The sequence below is a fragment of the Melanerpes formicivorus genome, unplaced genomic scaffold, assembly GCF_026170545.1.
Source record: "Melanerpes formicivorus ecotype bairdi unplaced genomic scaffold, bMelFor1.0.p_v2 SCAF_2, whole genome shotgun sequence".
Taxonomy (NCBI): domain Eukaryota; kingdom Metazoa; phylum Chordata; class Aves; order Piciformes; family Picidae; genus Melanerpes; species Melanerpes formicivorus.
The window spans coordinates 2,089,742-2,113,581 of NW_027142354.1; the positions used below are offsets into that span (position 1 = coordinate 2,089,742).

At 45.8% G+C, this 23,840-nt stretch overlaps 1 protein-coding gene across 1 annotated transcript; it reads left to right on the forward strand.

Annotated features, from left to right (window-relative positions):
- Window positions 1-6,400: 6,400 nt before the first annotated feature.
- LOC137454026 (hormonally up-regulated neu tumor-associated kinase homolog) lies at window positions 6,401-22,137 on the forward strand. The gene is made up of 4 exons (XM_068163873.1): window positions 6,401-6,529; window positions 8,560-8,852; window positions 19,085-19,223; window positions 22,052-22,137. Exons 1-3 carry the CDS (start codon window positions 6,401-6,403, stop codon window positions 19,188-19,190), a joined length of 528 nt encoding a protein of 175 aa, XP_068019974.1. The 3' UTR covers window positions 19,191-19,223; window positions 22,052-22,137.
- Window positions 22,138-23,840: the final 1,703 nt, after the last annotated feature.

Genomic DNA, 23,840 nt, shown 5'->3' on the forward strand with positions numbered 1-23,840 from the left:
TGTAGCCAGGTGTGGGTTGTTCTCTTCTCCCAGGCAGCCAGTACCAGAACAAGAGGACACAGTCTCAAGCTGTGCCAGGGGAAGTTTAGGCTCCATTCCCCCTAGTCCTATCACTACCTGACACCCTAAAAAGTTCCTCCCCAGCTTTCTTGTACATCCTCTTAGGACACTGAAAAGCCACAGTTAGATCTCCTCAGAGCCTTCTCTTCTCCAGGCTGAACAGCTCCAACTCCATCAGTCTTTCCTCATAGGACAGGAGCTCCAGCCTGCTGATCAGCCTTATGGCCCTTCTCTGGACACATTCCAGCATGTCCAGATCCTTCCTGTAACAGGGGCTCCAGAACTGGACACAGTATTCCAGGTGGGGTCTCACCAGAGCAGAGGCGGAGAATCACCTCCCTTGACCCGCTCCCTTTCACTTGTGTGAGTGCTGGAGCAGACTGATTCTGAGAAAATAACAACCCCTATGTTTCTGATTCCACTGGTCTTTTGGTAGTGAAGATTTCATCTCTTTTACTAAGTTAAGTACTACAACTCTCAAAAGAGACTTGATGTAAATCCCAGATTTACACCATTCTGGGAGAAGAGTCTGGCCCACCCCCAAGAGCATGCCTTCTTAACCCCTTCACACATGGTAGTAACTCCTGCAGAAAAGCTGCTGAACTTGCACATGCAGTAACTTTTAAAGCAAACCCCACAGCTGCCAAAAAGTGTATGAGAAGTCAGAAATAGCTTGCAATATGGCAGGTGTTACAGAGCAATAAGGGCATGTCCTGGGTACATTATAAAACACAGACTGAAGTGGTTCCAGGATCTGAGGGTTATTACAATACAGACTGTGAGGTTGCTATTTTGATTAAATTTCTCCTACCATGTCTTCAAATCAGTTTTTTGGGGGTTTTTTTTGGCCTTTATTTGCTCCATTCACCACATTTAGATACCACCATCTTGGATTTCCTCCCCCTGAAAAGGAAATCTCCACTCCTCAGCATGACATTTGAAAAGCTTTTGGTCTCAGAAGGAGCTACTGAGCCTACAGCCTTCACCCAAGTAACTTAAGCCATGTGGAATTATGAACTGTTCCCAACCTTCAAGTCCTCCACCGTGAGCCAAGCTCAGACCTAAGCCATCACCACTAGTACCACAAGCAGCAGACAGCAGCGGTTAGTGGGAAAGTCAAAAGTCGGGGGCGTGGGGAGAGTTGCCAAAGCACCTAAGAACATGCAGGCATTAAAACACCACTCTTGGCAAAGAGATGTTTGCAGTGGTTTTGTGCATGCCAGCACATCCCTGTAACAACATTGATCCAGGGAGAGACTCTGACATTTGTCCTGAGAGTAGGATGCTGCCTCTCAGACTAATGCAATCTGTCTCAAGCGGCAGGATGCTGCCTCCCAACTAAGAAGCCTTGTATCACAGTATCACAGTATCACCAAGGCTGGAAGAGTCCTCAAAGGTCATCAAGTCCAACCTGTCACCACAGACCCCATGACTAGACCATGGCACCAAGTGCCACGTCTAATCCCCTCTTGAACCCCTCCAGGGATGGTGACTCCACCACCTCCCTGGGCAGCCCATTCCAATGACTAATGACTCTCTCAGTGAAGAACTTGTCTCCCTGCCCACCACAGCACTGCTGTACAGCAACACAACCCTCCCTGCCCTCCCTGCCAAAAAGAAACAAAGGCTGACATGCCCTCAGTGCCTCTGGAAAGCACATCATTAGGGTAAGTGATTTCATAAGGTTCAAGGCTTATTGGCCAGGTAAAAACATGTATGTCTTATTTGCAATACCTCCTCTACACAGCATCTTTGGAAACTCTTCACAGAATCACAGAATGTTGGGGGCCTGGAGAGATCAACCCCCCTGCCAAAGTTAGCTGGTAAGGGTCTCTCCAGCAAAGCAGACATGCCAGCAGCCAGAAGGAGGAATGAAATGGAACGTTGAGATTGTTAGAAATACATCCCACACATCTGACCAATGAAATTCATGTAGAGCAATCTCTTGGTTTCCTTTTTACACCCAACTGTGGATTTGTTTGTACTTCTTCACTCTCCTGCTCAAAAAACTGCAGCTAATTTTAAAGGCATAGCCCTGAAACTCTCACAGCATTCAAAGTATCATAGTATCAGTCAGGGTTGGAAGGGACCACAAGGATCAGCTAGGTCCAACCCACCTGCCATGGGCAGGGACACCCCACACTACATCAGCCTGGCCAGAGCCTCATCCAGCCTGGACTTAAACACCTCCAGGGATGGGGCCCCAACCACCTCCCTGGACAACCCATTCCAGGGCTTCACCACTCTCACGGTGAAGAACTTCCTCCTCACATCCAGCCTGAATCTCCCCACCTCTAGCTTCATTCCATTCCCCCTAGTCTTATCACTACCTGATATCCTGAGAAGTCCTTCCCCAGCCTTCCTGTAGGCCCCCTTCAAAAGTAATTACTCCATGAAGTAAGCCCCAAACTTTCATTAAGCCCCAAACTTTCATTAAGCCAAGGTTTCATCCTGCAATGGCAAAAAAAAACCCCAACACCCAGAAACCTCATCTCCAATGTGAGACATGAAGAGCTTTGGATAGAGCCCCAGGCAGGATTTTGCTTCACAGGAGGAAATCCAAGATGGTGGCTGTGAAGTGACAAATTCCTGCTCATGCTGTTTTATTTCTGCTGAACGTAATGAGGTTGTTTAACTAGCCTGGCTCTCACGTAAAGTTAACTGCCACACACACATGGCCTCATATTTTCTGGCTCAGTAGCAGGGATATCATGAGAAACACTTTTGATTCCACTTTCCCTAGAAGGGTGCTAAGAAAATAGGGTGATAAAGCAAAATTTGTCTCCTCAAACATGGAATTAGTCTCCAGTTTGTATAAAATGTGTTTGTGGAGGGGGGGTGGGTCACTTTCAGGTAGGAAAACTGTATGACTTCTCCAGAGCTGCAGTTTTGTTGGCTGGGGTTTTGTTTTTTGTTTCTTAAATGAGCAGAACTGTCTCCCCTCCCATCCCACAAAAGTGAATGCAAGGTGATAAAAATACACCACAGGGCTTGTTTGGGGAGGAGAGCTGGTTAGTTTTTGTGCTTGTGGTGGTTTGGCCCTGGCTGGGGGCCAAATGCCAACCAAAGCCACTCTGTCACTTCCCTTCTTAGGTAGACAGGGGAGAGAGGAAAATCTAACAAAAGGCCTGTAATAAGATAGAAGTTAAAACTGTCTCCCCTTCCGTCATGCAAAAGCCAATGCAAGGTAATAAAAATATGCCACAGGGCTTGTTTGGGGAGGAGGACTCTTTAGTGTTTATATTTTCAGTGTTTTGACCCTGGCTGGGGGCCAAACACCCACCAAAGCCACTCTTCCACTCCCCTTCTATGCTGGACAGGGGAGAAGGAAAAATATAATAAAAGGCCTGCAATAGGGTAGAAGTAATTTTAATAATGTGAAGCAAAAGCAAACAAAAGATGTTATTCTCTACTTCCCACCAAGCCAGATGATGGCTTGGTCACTCCCAGGAAGCAGGGTTCAGTATGTGTAGTAGTTGCTCCAGAGGACAGATGCCATCAGTCAATGTCCCCATACTTCCTTCTTTCACTCAGCTTGGCATGGGTTACCCCCTTTGGTCAGTTTGGGTCACTTGGCCTGCCTGTGTCCCCTCCCAAGATCTTGCCTCAGCATGCTCTTGGAGTGGGGAAATGTTGGAAAAGCACAGCCTTGGCTCTTGGTTCAGCACTTGGATGTGTTAAATCTCATGGCCTTGGAGTCTGCCCATCTGTCCAGCCTGTCAAGGTCCCTCTGCAGAGCCCTCCTACCCTCAAGCAGGTCAACACCTGCTCCCAGCGTGGTGTCATCTGTAAATTTACTGATGATGAACTCAATTCCCTTGTTCAGATCATCAATAAAGATATTGAACAGGATGGGGCCCAACACTGTCCCTACACTCTTTGTCCTCACTGCTACATTTTACAGAGCAGGAATCAAAGCCCAGGAAATATGAGACACCTCTGAGAGACCTAAAGTCAGGCCAGGGCCCTGGAAAGTAAACATGCTACAAGTGCATATATCTTTATATGCTTTACACAGCAAGTGTGCAAATGCTTGCACGACATCAGGTACATAAGTGACCTTTGCATCCATGCTACCACAGTGCTTTCAGGACAAACTGGTGCCCTTGCAGGCCAGCATTCTTGTGGTGGGTTGAAATTTCTTCCCCAACATTAACTTTGCCAGAACAGCGCAGATGGAAGCAAATGAAAGCTGTATTTACAAGCAAAACTACAACCTACAAGGGAATGGAATGAATACGTACAAAACATGCAGTGTTTACAGGCATCATAGTATCAGTCAGGGTTGGAAGGGACCACAGGGATCATCTAGTTCCAACACCCCTGCCATGGGCAGGGACACCCCACACTACATCAGGCTGGACAGAGCCTCATCCAGCCTGGGCTTAAACACCTCCAGGGACGGGGCCTCAACCACTTCCCCGGACAACCCATTCTAGGGCTTCACCACTCTCATGGGGAAGAACTTCCTCCTCACATCCAGCCTGAATCTCCCCACCTCCAGCTTCATTCCATTCCCCCTAGTCCTATCATTACCTGACATCCTGACAAGTCCCTCCCCAGCCTTCCTGTAGGCCCCCTTCAGATACTGGAAGGCCACAATTAGGTCACCTCAGAGCCTTCTCTTCTGCAGACTAAACAGCCCCAACTCCTTCAGTCTGACCTCATAGGAGAGGTGCTCCAGCCCTCTGATCATCCTCGTGGCCCTTCTCTGGACATATTCCAGCACCTCCAGGTATTTGCAATTAATAAACAGCACAAGAACACCCCTGGTCAAAGACCAGGGAAAGATACTAGAGCCTCCTTCCCTGCCTCCCCAGACCCACCTGTACAAAAGAAGGGAGAAAGGAGCAGAGGAATGTTAATAGCAAAACAATGCAACCAAGGTCAAGCAGAAGCAAGTATCTCTCCAGAACAAAGGAGCAAGAAGAGGAGAAGAAGTTGCTATGGTACAACCAATCCTATGGTAGATATCCTGGCCTGCATCAGGAACAGTGTGGCCAGCAGGAGCAGGGAGGTCATTCTGCCCCTGGACACTGCACTGGTTAGGCCACACCTCGAGTCCTGTGTCCAGTTCTGGGCCCCTCAGTTTAGGAAGGAGGTTGACTTGCTGGAACGAGTCCAGAGAAGGGCAACAAAGTTGGTGAGGGGCTTGGAACACAAGCCCTATGAAGAGAGGCTGAGGGAGATGGGGTTGCTTAGCCTGGAGAGGAGGAGACTCAGGGGTGACCTTATTGCTTTCTACAACTACCTGAAGGGAGGTTGTAGACAGGCAGAGATTGGTCTCTTCTCCCAGGCACCCAGTACCAGAACAAGAGGACACAGTCTCAGGCTGTGCCAGGGGAAGTTTAGGTTGGATGTTAGGAAGAAGTTCTATACAGAGAGAGTGATTGCCCATTGGAATGGGCTACCCGGGGAGGTGGTGGAGTCACCATCATTGGAGGTGTTCAGGAGGAGACTTGATGGGGTGCTTGGTGCCATGGGTTAGTTGCTTAGGTGGGTTGGATTGGTTGATGGGTTGGATGCGATGATCTTGAAGGTCTCTTCCAGCCTGATCTGATCTATCCTATCCTATCCTATCCTATCCTATCCTATCCTATCCTATCCTATCCTATCCTATCCTATCCTATCCTATCCTATCCCATCCCATCCCATCCTATCCTATTTCTCCAGTGGGATTGTTTAGATTTCCCTCTATTTTCCTATTTACACCCAGTAGTGATTTGTTCACATTTTGCTACTTCTCTAAGATCTTGTCTACATTGTCTTGTCTTAGATCTTTCCGAGATCTGTGAACAATTTTAAAGGCACAGCCTGAAGCTACTGCAATTATGCAGGCCAGGAAAACTGTGTCTCCATTTAGCTTGGTGCTGCTTGCACTGAGCATGTGTTTAGGGAACTGTTGCAGGAGGAAGAGAGCTGCATATTGCAGGCTAATGCTGGGATTATGTGTCATCTGAGTCGGCAGCTCTGGGGCATTAACTGACATCGCATATCAGGTTAGGTTAATAATCTACCGCTTGGTTCTGCTTGAGCAGATCTTTGTGCTCAGGCTAGAGATCAGTGACAGACACGGGGGCTTGGAGGGTGAGGATTAGCTGCTCTGTGATCTGCGGGATGGCACTTGCACCACAACTTGTACAGCCTTAATGCCTGGATCTGCTGTGAATCAGAAGCTACATCTGGAAAGTAGCAATAAAAAGCTGGCTCTCCAGGGACGTCTGCAGCAACGAAAGCAGGCTTGGATGACAAAATGACAGATACTGGCAACTGGGACGGGATATTACTGGAATGGGAGAGAAACCTAAAGGATTTAAAAATACCTGCTTGTTTTCACAAGATGCCCCAAGAGACTGGGAAGACTTTCCCTCACTCCAAACAAGTTGGGAATTATCTGGTAGGCAAACTGATCAACAAGGGCTCCTTTGCCAAGGTGATGGAGGGGCTTCACATCCCCACAGGGGAGAAGGTAAGCTCCTAACGAGAGGGTGCTGTGGACTAGGAATCACAAATGCTCCCACAATAACTTGTGTCAGAAATTTTCAGACCCTTTAATCGACAAACCACAATCTACTCAATGAATTATTCACTCAGTGAATTATTCTCTCAACCTTAGCCTCATAAATTAGCCTCATAAATTGGGTTTACTGCTCGTGTGTAATCAGCCACATGTGCGAATATGTTTCGAGTGCAACTGTTTTCACAGTTATAAAACAATATAGACAACGAAGATGCTCTCCCTCTGGAGGAAAACACAGAAGGACAATTTCAAATATGCCCTCCCTGATTTCTCACTGAGTAATCAGTGATGCATATCTGACCTTTAAAGCACTTATTAGAAAGCCAGCCACCTTAACAGCAGCATTTTATAGAGCAGGACACATGTAATGTCTGTTATCTCTAGCTCAGGCCAAAATTATGTACCACTAGATGTAACTGCGAATGGGTAGACTACTGTCAACTGCCTTTTGGACTTTTACTACTGTTAGAGGGTAGAAAGGCTCTGCAGAGGGACCTTGACAGCCTGGACAGATGGGCAGAGTCCAAAGGCATGAGATATAACACATCTAAGAGCCGGGTTCTACACATTGGCCACAACAACCCCATGCAGTGCTACAGGCTGGGGTCAGAGTGGCTGGAGAGTGGCCAGGCAGAAAGGGATCTGGGAGTGTTGGATGACAGTAGGCTGAACATGAGCCAGAAGTGTGCCCAGGTGCTCAAGAAGGTCAATAGCATCCTGGCCTGGATCAGGAACAGAGCAGCCAGCAGGAGCAGGGAAGTCATTCTGCCCCGGTACTCAGCACTGGTTAGGCCACACCTCGAGTCCTGTGTCCAGTTCTGGGCCCCTCAGTTTAGGAAAGATGTTGACTTGCTGGAACGTGTCCAGAGAAGGGCAAGAAAGCTGGGGAGGGGTTTGGAGCACAAGGCCTATGAGGAGAGGCTCAGGGAGATGGGGTTACTTAGCCTGGAGAAGAGGAGGCCCAGGGCAGACCTTATTGCTGTCTACAATTACCCAAAGGGAGGTTGTAGCCACGTGGGGGTTGGTCTCTTCTCCCAGGCAGCCAGCATCAGAACAAGAGGACACAGTCTCAAGCTGCACCAGGGGAGGTTCAGGCTGGATGTTAGGAAGAAGTTCTTCCCAGAAAGAGTGATTGGCCATTGGAATGTGCTGCCCAGGGAGGTGGTGGAGTGTTTAGGAAGAGACTTGATGGGGAGCTTGGTGCCATGGTTTAGTTGATTAGATGGTGTTGGATGATAGGTTGGACTCCATCCTGGTCTATTCTATTCTATCCTATCCTACCCTATCCTATCCTATCCTACCCTATCCTACCCTATCCTATCCTATCCTATCCTATCCTATCCTATCCTATCCTACCCTATCCTATCCTACCCTATCCTATCCTACCCTATCCTATCCTATCCTATCCTATCCTATCCTATCCTATCCTATCCTATCCTATCCTATCCTATCCTATCCTATCCTATCCTATCCTATCCCATCCCATCCCATCCCATCCCATCCTATCAACTGGCATTTTGATTTTTACTTTTCTCTGGCTTCAACAGCCTCACTGGCTCACCAGCTTCCCAAACTGCAAAGATTCTAATCCCAGTCCTTTACAAGTCAGTATTCTTGAGTGGCTTTTAGACCAAGTCAGAAGGGAGCACATTAGAAAAAAGGAATATGTGTTACAGTACAGACACAGCTGCCAGCCAAGCATGCAGGGATTTTTTTGCATTTGAGAACATTTCACACACACATATTCATTAATGGGATCACAAAGATAGGTTTGTTAGAATAAGCTTTCCTGGTTTGGCCTTCAAGCCAAACGAGAAGTGTATTCTTCCATAAGGAATGCCTTCCTCTCTGATACTGATTACCAACAGCATGTTAAAACCTAGCTTCTCTCACATTAATTTAATTGCATTTCATGAATTGTGAAAATTAATCTGGGTTGCAAGGCTAGTTGCCAATCTGCACATATCCCTGCAATTCAGGTAGCCATCAAAGTCATTGACAAGAGAAAAGCCAAGCAGGATTCTTACGTATTGAAACACATGAAGCGTGAGCCACGGATACAGCAGATGATTAAGCACCCCAACGTTGTCCAGCTATATGAGACCTTGGAGACTGCCAACTCCTATTACATGGTGATGGAGCTGTGCCTCGGTGGGGACCTCCTGGACAGAATTTGTGACAAAAAGAGGCTGTCGGAAAGGGAAGTAAGGAGATACACCAGGCAAATTCTATCTGCTGTGGAACACCTGCATTGCCAGGGCATTGTTCACAGGTAAGTTGTTTCTCCCTCCACCCCCTTAAACAACAGTGAGAAAATGAAGGGTGCAAGTCTGCAGAGTGGGCTTCTTCACCAAGAGCATTTCTTTGATGTTGTCTTTTTGAAACAGGGATTGCAAAGGAAACTATGTTCTCTCAGCTCATCTTGTTAAAGCATTTTATTGTCTGTGTTGGTAGATGATAAGGTGTTACACACTCCCTGGCTAGTAAAGTAACAAAGTCACAGAATCATAGAATTGTCAGGGTTGGAAGGAACCTCAAGGATCATAGAATTCCAACCCCCTGCCTTGGGCAGGGACACTGTCCACTAGATCACGTTGCCCAGAGCCACATCCAGCCTGGCCTGTAAAATATTCCAGGGATGAGGCTTCCACCACCTGTTTGGGCAACAAGTTCCAGTGTCTCACTGACCTTACGGTGAAGAACTTCTTCCTAATATCTAATCTGCATCTCCCCTCCTCTAGCTTGGATCCATTCCCCCTAGTGCTGTCACTACCTGACATCCACATCCCTCATCAGCTTTATTGTAAGCCCCTTCAGATACTGGAAGGCCGCAATAAAGTCTCCTTGAAGCCTTCCTTTCTCCAAACTGAACAACCCCAACAACTCCAGGAATAAGAGCCAATAAGTAGAAATCATCAATCCTTTAGAACAGAGTAGAATCAACCAGGTTGGAAAAGTCCTTTGAGATAATCTAGTTCAACCCATCACCCAACACTACCTAATCAACCAAACCATGGCACCAAGCACCTCATCTAGTCTCCTGTTAAACACCTCCAGTGATGGTGACTCCACCACCTCCCCAGGTATTTTCCAACCTGCTTAATTCTATTCTATTCTATTCTATTCTATTCTATTCTATTCTATTCTATTCTATTCTATTCTATTCTATTCTATCCTATTCTACTCTACTCTACTCTATTCTATTCTACTCTATTCTATGGAACTTGGTGCATAGGCCAAGAGCAGCAGGATAAGGAATTCCATTTTACTTGGGAGAATAGGCAAAAAGCACTTTTTTCCCCCATTAATTTTCTGTTTTACTTAATAATTCACTGTCAGGCAGATCCTTAATTTTCAGTGGTAAACACACTCATCAAGAAAGCCTCCAGGACCTAACAAGTAATTCAGCTGACTGCATCGTTACAGTGACCGTGAAACAAATAAGCTGCCAATGTGATGACTCAGGATTTGCATGGGCTTTGTGACTTGAAATGTTTGCAATCCAGCACATAATTATCTTGTAAATTAGTAGGCAATAGACAGGGTAGAAGTAGTCACTATCTGACCCAGAGAATTTAGGGAAACAAAAAGTCACACCAGAAAGTAAACCCATGGGTCTTCACCCATTTAATCCAGGCTGATCTCATTTCTGCTGCCCTAATTATCTGTTTTACAGGAGTTCTTCACAGCTCATGGCTACAACATTTAAATTCTTCCCATGACAACATCCTTCATTAATTTCTCAAGTCTTTTCTTCTTTTTGTTTGGAAACAGCTCTTCCCAGCAAGCAGGGAATTTGCCTGACTTCTTCCCCCATCTTTGCTTTCTTCTCATGGTAGTGTTTTCCTGGGAAAACTTTGCAAGACAGAAGAATTTTGCTGCACACCCTGACAGTAGCCAGGTACAAAGTGGTGTGAGCTCCTCTGGAGACTTTCTTTGCTATCAAACCTCCCTATCCAAAGGAAAAAAATCCTCCCTGATTCTTAAGGGCCTTGTTGCAGGGTTTATGATGATGGGAAGTCCAGCAGGTGCCTCACTAGGTCATGGGTGTAGGTGTGGTCAGCAATACTTCAGCTCACAACCTGCTGCTTGCTGTGAGATTCGGAGCTGTGGCCTTGACCTCACACCAGAAGCAGACTGGGAAGGATCTGGAAGGGCATCCCTGCTCAGCTCCAGCTGCAGTGATTTATAGCAGCTTGCCTCAGAGTTTAAAACCAAAGAGGATAATTGTGGGAGTATCCTCTTCTGAAAAGCAGGCATCAGTGTTTCCAGCAAGATGAGCACAGAAACAGGAAAGTTACCTCACAGAGTCAGTCTGATTTTCTCATCTAAGCACTGAGCAAAGCTCAACACCACATTGCTTTAGCATGAGGAAAGGAAGGTTCCTAAGCTGCCTCTTTGGAGCAGCTGCTTGTTCACCGTCCACAGGGAGGGTGTTGGCAAAATCACACCAGGTATCATGGGATAGATAATTGTGTGCCAAGGTCTGGTCCTATGACCAATTCCCCCTTTATTTCACTGGAATGGAGATGCTTGGTGCTTGCAAGGTCTCATTCCTATGTGATGAGCTTAGGGATTTGCTAATTTAATTTACTTTTCCTCAGAAGTCTCTCATGGGCATTCCTGATTTTTTTTACCCTGGGATACACCTTGGAAAACCAGGAGTTTCTACTGTCTTAATAGCATACTTGATGAAAACTGGCCAGTTTTGTCACTAGTTTTAGTTCTGAATTGGTATCTCTCACCAGAAGTCCTGCACTAGGTTTTGACAGCTATTTTGTTTCTCGTGATTTACCTTCCCTCTTCAGCACTGATCCAGCAGATTCTTATGGCTTGAATTAAGGTTCAGTCTCCATTTTACACTAAGGGTAGTTCCTCTCTTCTCCATGTAAGATTTTGATGCCACAGTTGCCAAAATGATCCAGAAGACGGAGCACTGACTCACTTGCCTGCTCTCCCAACACACAGCACTTTACTGTGCCAGATATAAGAAGGCTGAAGCGCGAGATCAGGTTCAACAGCTTCACAGGCTAACACTCATCAGCTGAGGTCTGCTGACTATCCCTATGCCTTCTCTAGACGTGGCCAAGTGGTGAGGTAATTTATCTGAGCTGAAAAACCTCAAATAAAGACATAAAAGCTACATCACATTCACACAGCTACCAACTCCTATAGCTGTCTCTTGCTAACTGAGAGTAACCTGTTTGTATGCATAGCTCCTAGCTTTTCCTGGATACTTTTCCTGGATATCTTCCCTTCTTCTGTATTGAGGGCTGGAATGTCTCTCCCATGGGGACAGACTGAAAGGGTTGGGGCTGTTCAGTTTGGAGAAGGGAAGGCTCCAAGGAGACCTTATTGTGGCCTTCCAGTATCATAAAGGGGCCTGCAAGAAAGCAGGGGAGGGACTTTTTAGGATGTTAGATAGTGATAGGAATAGGGGAAATGGAGCAAAACTAGAAATGGGTTGATTCAGATTGAATGTTAGGAAGTTCTTCCCCATGAGGGTGGTGAGACACTGGAACAGGTTGCCCAGGGAGGGTAGAAGCCTCATCTCTGGAGTTTTTTAAGGCCAGGCTGGATGTGGCTCTGAGCAACCTGATGTAGTGTGTGGTGTCCCTGCCCATGTCAGGGGGGCTGGAACTAGATGATCCTTGAGGTCCCTTCCAACCCTGACAATTCTATGATTCTTTGTATAAAATGTCATACATCCTGCTGAATCATTACGTGACTGAAGACCTGGAGAGGCATCACAAGCTGCCCTCTGGGCACTGCCTCTGAAGTCCTCATGGGAATGAGGGGGAAAATAAAAATCACAATGTTGCCTAATTTACAACATTTCTGGGAAAGTTTCCTTTGGAAAAAAAAATAACCTGAGCTATCTTTGACACAAGATAAAATCTGGCACTATGTGAACTTTACTAGAGACCATTACCAGTTCTTTTTGGGCAAGAAAGCACACACTTTTAATAACTGCATGAGCACTCAGCTCAGCCTACAGAACAGCAGCTATGGCAATCCAATGTAACATTATTTAATGGTAGTGCAATGAAACTCATCACAGTGAACTGTGGGGTGCTAAAGTCTGTAGAAATGTCAGATCTGCAGTGGCCTGAAGCACAGCTAGTCTACAACCTGAAGGGAGGCTGTAGCCAGGTGGGGACTGGTCTCTTCTCCCAGGCAACCAGCACCAGAACAAGAGGACATAGTCTCAAGATGCATCAGGGGAGGTTTAGGCTGGATGTTAGGAAGAAGTTCTTCATAGAAAGAGTGATTGGCCATTGGAATGGGCTGCCCAGAGAGGTGGTGGAGTCACCATCACTGGAGGTGTTGAGGAAGAGACTGGATGGGGTGCTTGGTGCCATGGTTTAGTTGGTGTTGGATGATAGGTTGGACTCAATGATCTCGAAGGTCTCTTCCAACCTGGTTAATTCTATTCTATTCTATTCTATTCTATTCTATTCTATTCTATTCTATTCTATTCTATTCTATTCTATTCTATTCTATTCTATTCTATTCCATTCCATTCCATTCCATTCCATTCCATTCCATTCCATTCCATTCCATTCCATTCCATTCCAAAACAACACGATTTTTGTGCACAGGTCTATGTCACAGGGATGGGCTATGAACAGAGTTACTTTAAAGCTTGGGCCCTGGCTTATTTGCCACCCCAGAAAACATGCTATTCAAATGAAAACCAATTAAAAAGTTATCATTAAAATCATTTTTATCCCATTCTCAGCCTGGGGCAGCAGAGGGGTTTAAGTGCAATATTGTCCCATGAGGAACTATGGGGATAAAAGGGTGTTCCCATCAAATCACCCATCGGGACGACAAGGTACCCTTTCAGCCCTGATCCCTTGCAGTAGCGCAGTGCCATTAGTGCAGTACCAGTTTGTAGTGGTTTGAGCCTTAACTGGGCGTTAAAAGCCCAAACGGGGAAAAGGCTGACAATCTCTTCCCCACGCCCCCCCACCTCCTCCCTCCAAACAGAGAGGGAAAGAAAAAGGGGTAAGGAGCAAATCCACTAAACAACAATCTGGAGTCAGCTTGGAAGTAGAGAGGCAAAGAATTTTTCTTTAATATATATATATATATATATATATATATATATATATATGACAATAATAGGAAAAGTTCACAAGGGCAAGGAACAAGAGTGGATGGGAGGGGGACAGAAAAGAATAATACAAAACCAGTCTTTCTCTGAGGAGGCGTGGAGGCAGCAGGGAGAAGGATCAGGTCCGGCCACGTGGCTGAGGAGCAGGAGGGCAGTTGCAGTAGCTCTCATCCAGCAGAGGCAGGAGCCAAAAGGAGATAGCCAACAGCTATGATGTCCTGCTTTTTATACCCTATCTGGGCAGGGAGGGGGGAGTGGAACAGACTCAGCTTTCCCAGGGGAAACACCCTGCAGGGAGGGTAAAGTACCTGCAAGCCCTCCACCCTGCTTTCTTCTTTTTTTTTCAGAAAAAGGCATTAACCCACCACACAGTTCTCCTAGTTCTTGCTCCTTGCTCCTGTCCTTGCTCCTATTCCTCCTTCTGGTTTGTCCTCTTGTACTCTCCAAACTCTATGGGCTGATGAAAGCACTTTTGGACTTCAGGGAAGGTGGGAGTGAGCTCCATGTACCCAGAGTCACTTCTGAAATTTATCCTGTCCCCCTGCGCTCCCTGCAAAACCCCCAGTGGCACACTGGAGGCAGTGTTTCAAGTCAGCAAAACTGCAGGCTCCTGGACCAGCTCCCAACACCCAAATTTCAATGGCTGAGGGCTCCCCCATGCTGTGAAAGGTTTCTGCTGCCACTGCAGACACTCCCCACAGTGCAATATTCTGGATATTGGTCTGAATTTGTAAGACTAGAAATGTTCCCATAACAAGGAAGTAAGAACCTGAGCCAGCTAACAGAATTTTTCCTGCAGCTCTGAATCACATCCTGTTGCAGGGCTGGCTGATGACCGACCCCATAAACATAAACACCACTGCAGAGATATCTCCACCTTTAGGGTATCAGTCCCTGACCCATCTTTGGTACACCTCCCCTCTTCCACATTCAAGGCAGACCTCCCTTTCCAGTTCCCTTCTCATCCTTCCTCTCTCTCAGGCACAATTTCCTCACAAAGCAAGATATACTCAGCAATGCTTGGTACTTCAACCAAAGACCAGATGAGTACTGGGACCAGTCTTTGTTGGTGACATGGAGAGTGGCATTACGTGCACCCTCAGCAGGTTTGCTGTTGACGCCAAGCTGTGTGGTGCAGCAGACATGTTGGTGGGAAGGGATCCATCCAGTGGGACCTGGACAGGCTGGAGAGTTGGGCCCGTGACAACCTTATGAAGTTCAACAAGACCAAGTCCTGCCTTTGGGTCAGGGAAATCCCAAGCACTGAGAGCAGCCCTGAAGAAAACGACTTGGGGGTGCTGGGACATGAGCCACCAGTGTGCACCTGCAGCACAGAAACCAAATCACATCCTGAGCTGCATCAGGAGAAGTGTGGCTAGCAGGTTGAGGGTAGTGATTCACCTCCTCTACACTGCTCTCTTGAGACCCCACCTGGAGTATTGTGTCCAGTTCTGGAGTCCCTATTACAAGAAGGATCTGGACATGCTGGAAGGCATCCAGAAAAGGGCCACAAGGACAACCAGAGGGCTGGAGTGCATCTCCTATGAGGACAGACTGAGAGAGTTGGTATTGTTCAGTCTGGAGAAGAGAAGGCTCCAAAGAGAACTTATTGTGGCCTTTCAATATCTGAAGAGGACCTACAAGAAAGCTGGTGTGGGGCTCTTTAGGGTGTTGAGTAGTGATAGGATTAGGGGGAATGGATCCAAGCTAGAGGAGGGGAGATTTAGATTACACATTAGGAAGAAGTTCTTTACCATAAGGCTGGTGAAACACTGGAACAGTTTGCCCAAAGGGTTGGTGGAAGACCCCTCCCTGGAATTTTTTTAATGCCAGGCTGGATGTGGCTCTGGGCAACCTGATGAAGTGTGAGGTGTCCCTGCCCATGGCAGAGGAGTTGGAACTGGATGATCTTTGCGGTCTCTTCCAACCCTAACAAGTCTGTGAAAGACAAACTGTGGTGCAAGTATGTGCAACTTTTTTACACAAAAGAATAAATAAGCGCTTTTATTTTTTGCTTCCCCCCCCCCCTTCCTTTTTGTTTTAAATGAAAAATAAAAATCAGTAGAATAGATGATTCCTAAACCAAACAATCCATTTTCCCCACTGAAAACTTCAGGAAGGAATAAGGATCTTGTTACAATTGTAGGCAGAACTGTGCTGAACTATTGTTATTTTTACAATTAAACTTCCCCTTAAAGCTATCTGCACATGGGCAGCTGGGTCATCAGGCATCCTTAAAGTTTGCTTTCTGTCTTCCTTTCAGGGACTTAAAGATTGAAAACTTTCTTCTTGATGAGCACAACAACATCAAAATTGTTGGTAGGTGCACGTTAACTGTGGAGCTCGTTTTCAGCTTTTTGGTGTGTGTGGCTTTCAGTGACAGCTCAGCTACCATTGAAACAGCACATTGCACGAGTGAGCTTGGGAATGGAATGGAATGGAATGGAATGGAATGGAATAGAATAGAATAGAATAGAATAGAATAGAATAGAATAGAATAGAATAGAATAGAATAGAATAGAATAGAATAGAATAGAATAGAATAGAATAGAATAGAATAGAATAGAATAGAATAGAATAGAATAAGGTTCAGGGTCCTGCATCTGGGTTGAGGCAATCCCAGGCACAAATACAGGCTGGACAGTGACTGGCCAGCAGGTCAAGGGATGTGATTCTCCCCCTCTACTCAGCTCTGGTGAGACCCCACCTGGAGTATTGGTGCCCCTATTACAAGAGGGATATGGACGTGCTGGAAGGTGTCCAGAGAAGGGCCATGAGGATGATCAGAGGGCTGGAGCACCTCTCCTACGAAGACAGACTGAAGGAGTTGGGGCTGTTCAGTCTGGAGAAGAGAAGGCTCTGAGGTGACCTCATTGCGGCCTTCCAGTATCTGAAGGGGGCTACAGGAAGGCTGGGGAGGGACTTCTCAGGATGTCAGGTAGTGATAGGACTAGGGGGAATGGAATGAAGCTGGAGGTGGGGAGATTCAGGCTGGATGTGAGGAGGAGGTTCTTCCCCATGAGAGTGTTGAAGCCCTGGAATGGGTTGTCCAGGGAGGTGGTTGGGGGGCCATCCCTGGAGGTGTTTAAGCCCAGGCTGGATGAGGCTCTGGCCAGGCTGATGTAGTGTGGGGTGTCCCTGCCCATGGCAGGGGTGTTGGAACTAGATGATCCTTATGGTCCCTTCCAACCCTGACTGATACTATGATACTATGAATAGAACAGAACAGAACAGAACAGAATACAATACATTACAATACAATACAATACAATACAATGCAATACACCAGACCTTCGAGATCATCGCGTCCAACCTGTTATCCAACACCACCTAATCAACTAAACCATGCAACCAAGCACCCTATCAAGTCTCCATTGTGATTACTCAATAAACATATTCAAGCTCTTAGAATAAACAAAAGTTATGAAGTATAGCTTAACAGCTTGTTTATTTGGGCTGTAACTGGAATATGGTTTTAAGAGAGTGGGGAAAACAACTTTGCCTGTCCTTTTTTCTTTTTGCATTGCTGGGGAAGTAAGAATAGAGTAGAGTAGTGTAGAGTAGAGTAGAGTAGAGTAGAGTAGTGTAGAGTAGAGTAGAGTAGAGTAGAGTAGAGTAGAATAGAATAGAATAGAATAGAATAGAATAGAATAGAATAGAATAGAATAGAATAGACCAGGTTGGAAGAGACCTTCAAATCATCATGTCCAACCTATCATCCAACACCACCCAACCAACTAAACCATGCAATCAAGCACCCTGTCAAGTCTCCTCCTGAACACCTGCAGCGATGGTGACTCCACCACCTCCCTGGGCAGCCCATTCCAATGGGAAATCACTCTCTCTGTGTAAAACTTCCTCCTGAACCTCCCCTGATGCAGCCTGAGACTGTGTCCCCTTGTTCTGGTACTGGCTGCCTGGGAGAAGAGACCAACCTCTGCCTGTCTACAACCTCCCTTCAGGTAGTTGTAGAGAGCAATAAGGTCACCCCTGAGTCTCCTCCTCTCCAGGCTAAGCAACCCCAACTCCCTCAGCCTCTCCTCATAGGGCTTGTGTTCCAAGCCCCTCACCAAGATTGTTGCCCTTCAACAATTACAGCTGTTATGTGCAGAAGGCTGTTCCCAGCAGAAGTGATTTTGTAGACAAAGAAATAAATCTTCTGGGGTGAAATGCAGTTAGGGACAAATTAGCTTTTGTCAAGTCATTTCTGCACCTAGAAACCTCCTCATTTGGTTGTGTGTTTAAAAGAGCAAAACAGAGAGACCGCTGAAGTCCCCAACAGAAATCTTGCTGGGGTTGTGAAGCAAGCATTTATAAAACCGAGGGAATTTGCACCAAGCAGTTAACACAGCTCAGAGAAACATTAATTTTATTCTATGGAAACCACACAGCACAAAAATAATATATATATATATATAAAGGCCCTGCAAGGGAAGCTCTCACTGGTAGAGAGGCCACATGTTTAACCTAGTGTTTCCCAAACTTTTAAAAGCTTAACACCTCTGAGAAAAAAGGCACCAACTCTTCACCCCTGCTTTACAGCCAGCCAGTCTTTTACAATCAGCCCTTTCTCTTCCCTCCCCCTTGCACACATGCACAGACACAGAGAAAAAGGCTTAAGTTAGCACATTCTGCTCCACATTTACAACAGGCTAAAAGCAGACCCAGCTGAGGCAAATGGTGCCCCCCTCCTCATCCTTCCCCCCCTCCCCCCCTTAAGCCCTGCTAATGCAGCTGGGTAGCTAAAGTCTACCAGCACATGGTCAGCTGAGGCAAACTGAAATAACTAAACCAAAATCAACCAAACCAGATGCATAGCTGGGGAACTTCACTGGTACTCCTCTACTATGAAATTCTTCTTAGAAAGAGTGATTGGCCATTGGAATGGGCTGCCCAGGGAGGTGGTGGAGTCACCATCACTGAAGGTGTTTAGGAAAAGACTGGATGGGGTGCTTGGTGCCATGGTTTAGTTGATTAGATGGTGTTGGATGATAGGTTGGATGCAATGATCTTGAAGGTCTCTTCCAACCTGGTTAATTCTATTCTATTCTATTCTATTCTATTCTATTCTATTCTATTCTATTCTATTCTATTCTATTCTATTTTATGCCATATCATGCCATTCCATCCTATCCTATCCTATCCTATCCTATCCTATCCTATCCTATCCTATCCTATCCTATCCTATCCTATCCTATCCTATCCTATCCTAATTCATGGCACAGTTACTCAAACCCGAATCAGTATCCATAGCTGAGATATCAACAGAAGCTACAGCTAGCTGCTGGTTTCATCTTTCTCCTATTTTCAACCAGCTGCTAAAGTATTTTGAGAAGAAACTAAACCAACTTTGCTTTTTTTTTTTTTTTTTTGGTGACTGTCAGATTTTGGACTGAGCAATACTGCAAATTTCAAGGGTCTCTCCCAGGACCTGCTACATACTCAGTGTGGAAGCCCAGCTTATGCTGCCCCAGAACTCCTTGCTCATAGGAAATATGGTCCAAAGGTGGATGTCTGGTCCATGTAAGTAGACCCAAAAATATGTTTATCAAGACTCTCTCAACACTGAATATTTTAGACAAGATTCTGATATAAATGGGGTTGGAGGCACTGAGCTTTGACCATGACCAGCAGGAGCAAGGAGGTCATTCTGACCCTGTACTCAGCACTGGTTAGGCCACACCTTGAGTCCTGTGTCCATTTCTGGGCCCCTCAGTTTAGGAAGGAGGTTGAGTTGCTTGAATGTATCCAGAGGAGGGCAACAAAATGGTGAGGGGTTTAGAGCACAAGCACTATGAGGAGAGGCTGAGGGAACTGGGGTTGCTTAGCCTGGAGAAGAGGAGGCTCAGGGCAGACCTTATTGCTATCTACAACTCCCTGAAGGGAGGTTGTAGCCAGGTGGGGGTTGGTCTCTTCTCCAAGGCAACCAGCACCAGTATCACAGTATCACAGATCAAAAGGACACAGTCTCAAGCTGTGCCAGGGGAGGTTTAGGCTGGATGTTAGGAAGAAATTCTTCATAGAGATTGGAATAGGCTGCCTGGGGAGGTGGTGGAGTCACCATCACTGGAGGTGTTTAGGAAGAGACTGGATGGGGTGCTTGGTGCCATGGTTTAGTTGATTAGATTGTGTTGGATAATGGGTTGGACATGATGATCTTGAAGGTCTCTTCCAACCTGGTTAATTCTATTCTATTCTATGCCATTCCATTCTATTCTATTCTACTCTATTCTATTCTATTCTATTCTATTCTATTCTATTCTATTCTATTCTATTCTATTCTATTGGCAAAAGCAGACATAAGTGTTCAGTTTTGTGTTTGGTTTGTTGGGTTTTTTGTTTGTTTTTTCTTACCCCCCACCCCCCCGGAACTCTTATACATGTCTGCTTTTGCCATTGGTGACTGACATGATAACAAAATCTGCATCTTAGGCTTAAAACATATTCACAGTTTAAATCTGAATTGTTTACATCATCATGGTGCAAAAGGAAATTCTGGTGGACTAAAAAGTGTCAGAAATATAAGTGGCTTCTATTGTAACAAAATAAGTAAAGGATTACAGACCAACTTGGCTCTGGAACCAAAGGTTTATAGTGTAGTGCAGAAATAGGAACTTTTGCAGCAGGACTGACAAGAATTTGTCAGAATGGGAAACAGAAAGCCATATCCAGTCAAAAACACATTCCAAAACCCAAGCAGATTCAGCTGCAATACAGCTAAGGCTCCTACCAGGCAACAGAGAACAGCAGTGCCTGTTTTGCCCAATCGTGACTTTTGTGCATGAGATACCAAAGATGCTTTGAAGGCCTGGAAAGCAATTACCTTCAGTGCACCAGCTGAACTGGGGAAACAGCTGCTGTATTCAAACAAATCCAGATCATTAAGTGGAGTAGAGGAGAAGCACTTCATTAGAGCGCATCTGGATTGGGGCAGTCCCAAGCACCGATATAGGCTGGGCAGTGACTGGCTTAAGAGCAACCCTGAAGAAAAGGACTTGGGGGTGCTGGTGGATGAGAAGCTCAATATGAGCCGCCAGTGTGCACTTGCAGCCCAGAAAGCCAGTCACATCCTGGGCTGCATCAAGAGAAGTGTGGAGGGAGCTCAAGGGAGTGTGATTCTCCCCCTGTACACTCCGCTCTGGTGAGACCCCCACCTGGAGCACTGTGTCCAGTTCTGGAGCCCCTATAGCAGGAAAGATCTGGACATGCTGGAATATGTCCAGAGAAGGTCCACAATGATGATCAGAGTGCTGGACAGACTGAGGGGGTTGGGGTGATAGGTTGGGCTCTTGATGATCTGGAAGGTCTTTTCCAACCTGGTCTGGTCTGGTGTGGTCTATTCTATTCTATTCTATTCTTTATTAGAATAAACCTATATTAGAATAAACCAAACCAGGTTGGAAGAGACCTTCAAGATCATCGTGTCCGACCCATCAACCAATCCAACCCACCCAAACAGCTAACTATTCTATTCTATTCTATTCTATTCTATTCTATTCTATTCTATTCTATTCTATTGGGGCAAGAGAGGATCTGTCTGGCCTCAAACCTGGACATGAGACCAGTGAAGTCAGAACTATCTGAATTCCTAAAGTGACTGTCGCAGCTGAGTTCAGTAGAGGAACAACAAAGGACAGAGAAGTGCTGCTGTGATGGCACAGCTCAGCTGGAGCAAGGAAGTACCATGGAGAGTGTTCAAGGAAACCTCCCTGTTTGCAAGCTGGGGACAGCTAAGCGAGTTTTCCAAAGGCTGGAACTTCTCCAAGCAGAATGGCAAACACTTCACAAAGTTTGCTGATCACTGCTAGCAGACTGACTTTTGCAAGAGTTAAAGTTTTAGAGTCTTTAGCCAACAGCAAGCTGTTACCAAATGAATGCCTTCTAGGCATAAGTCACACCTAATTTAGCAATCTGAGCAAAGCAAGAAGAACTGAATTACTATTTGGAACGAGATCAGTCCCAGCTTTATGTTGTCACTTAGCCTTCAAACTGAAATGCTTTATTCTGATGGCCTGGGTACACTGCACTGACACTCCAATGGGCTTATTTTAAAAATAAACAGCAGGTTTCCACTTTCAACACTGCAGGCCTTCCACTCATTGTGCAGTCCATTTTGCACACACTTCCCACAGCATTCTTCTCCTGGAGAAAATGGCATTTACACAAAGGAAAAAAGGCATAAGATGTATGTGCAGCACAAGTGGCTGCTTAGAGCTAATTTGTAACCTTCTTCTTGATACTGAAGGCAAGACTCTGAAACCTGACTCATAGCTTTGTGGGATTTTCTTATGGTTTTAAATATTTATTAGCATTACATGGAGCTCTAATGTTTCTCTCTCTCTCTTTGACAGAGGTGTGAGCATGTTTGCTATGCTAACTGGCACGTTACCCTTCACGGTGGAACCTTTTAATATCAAGCAACTCCATCAAAAGATATTAATTGGGGAAATCAGCCCTATTCCATCAGATATCTCCCCTGGTAAAGCACTCCAGTTTTCATATTTTAAGAATATTAATGTGTAAAATGTCTAACCCATGTAATAAAGTGAAATTCACAATAACACAGTCTTCTGGAAAAAATCAGAGAAACCTTTTCCAGTTGCTTTGTTTGCATTTAGATGTAAATTTTTTTGTGCCTTAGGCAAGCTCTTTTTATCTCAGACTAGTAGGTCTGAAGCCCTCAATAAAGGAAGGACAAGGGCCTGATGGAGAGGGTGCAGAGGAGAGCCACAAAAATGATCAGGGGGTTGGAGCACCTCTGCTATGAGGACAGGCTGAGGGAGCTGGGGGTGTTCAGCCTGGAGAAGAGGAGGCTCAGGGCAGACCTAATAGCAGCCCTCCAGTACCTCAAGGGGGCCTACAGAAAGGATGGGGAGAGACTGTTTACAAAGGTCTGCAGTGACAGGATGAAGGGCAATGGCTTCAAACTAGAGAAGGGTAGATTTAGATTGGACATCAGGAAGAAGTTCTTCACTACGAGGGTGGTGGAACACTGGAACAGGTTGCCCAGGGAGGTGGTTGAGGCTCCTTCCCTGGAGATATTCAAGGTGAGGCTCAAAAAGGCCCTGGGCAACCTGATCTAGTTGGGGATGTCCCTGCTGACTGTGGGGAGGTCGGACTAGGTGACCTTTGGAGGTCCCTTCCAGCCTGGACCATTCTGTGATTTTTAATCTCTTTTAAAACCCTACTGTTCTTGGTTCTTAGTAATAGGGGGAAGAAACTGTGCATTGCTTTTACATAAGTGGAGCAGCTGCATAGTAAATGAGGACACTGTCACGTTTAGTATGTCCCATGTGGTGTGTTATTGCCAGGAATTCTTTCCTGTTTCCCCCCAAAATCAGTTATCAAAGCCTTAGATAATTTTTCCTGAAGAAAAATGTCCTTATCTTTTGGCTGCGGACAGAGCCCACAACTCTGAGATAATTACAGAACTGGGAGGGTTATTTTTGTGAAGAGCCTTTTGTGAAGTTCATATTTTTCATGAGAAAGTACTAAAATACATTTTTCAATGACTTTTGCTGACTTTTCACGAGGTACAGTTGATGGAGTCTTTTAGGACCGCTGGGAAAGATAGTTCTCAAAAGTTCAAGCCTGGACTGCCGCCCATGGCTCTGAAATCCAGGAGTCATGTTGGTATAGGCTCCAGGTTAGCAGCCCAAAATTTACTTTCTCAAAGGTCAAAATTCTTCTGCTTGACAATGATTCTTATACACCTCTGGCTTTAGTACCTATTTTCTCTCCAGCTGGACTGGCACCTTCTCTGTTGACCGTCACAAGCTTGGGCCCATTCTCTCAGCTGTTATTGTGGCAGAAAGCAGAGCAGAATGAGACATGCTTTGTCCAGCTACCTACCAGCATGAGTTCAGATCTCCCCATCATTTTGCACAGCTTTGCTCTGAAATTAGGCAAGAATGAGCCTAGAAACCAAGATTAGCTTCAGCAGCTGCCTGCAGCCAAGTGCAGGGAAGCAGCAGACCGTCCCAGACTAAGCTAGCTGGATCTAGTCTGGAGTTAGGGTGTTAAGATAATGTGATGATTCAATTGCTTTGTCTTCCCCAGTAAACATTATGAGGATATCTACCATAGCTGTCCAGAATGACTGCACATTAGTGTCTCATTTGTCTTTTTTTTTTGGAGATT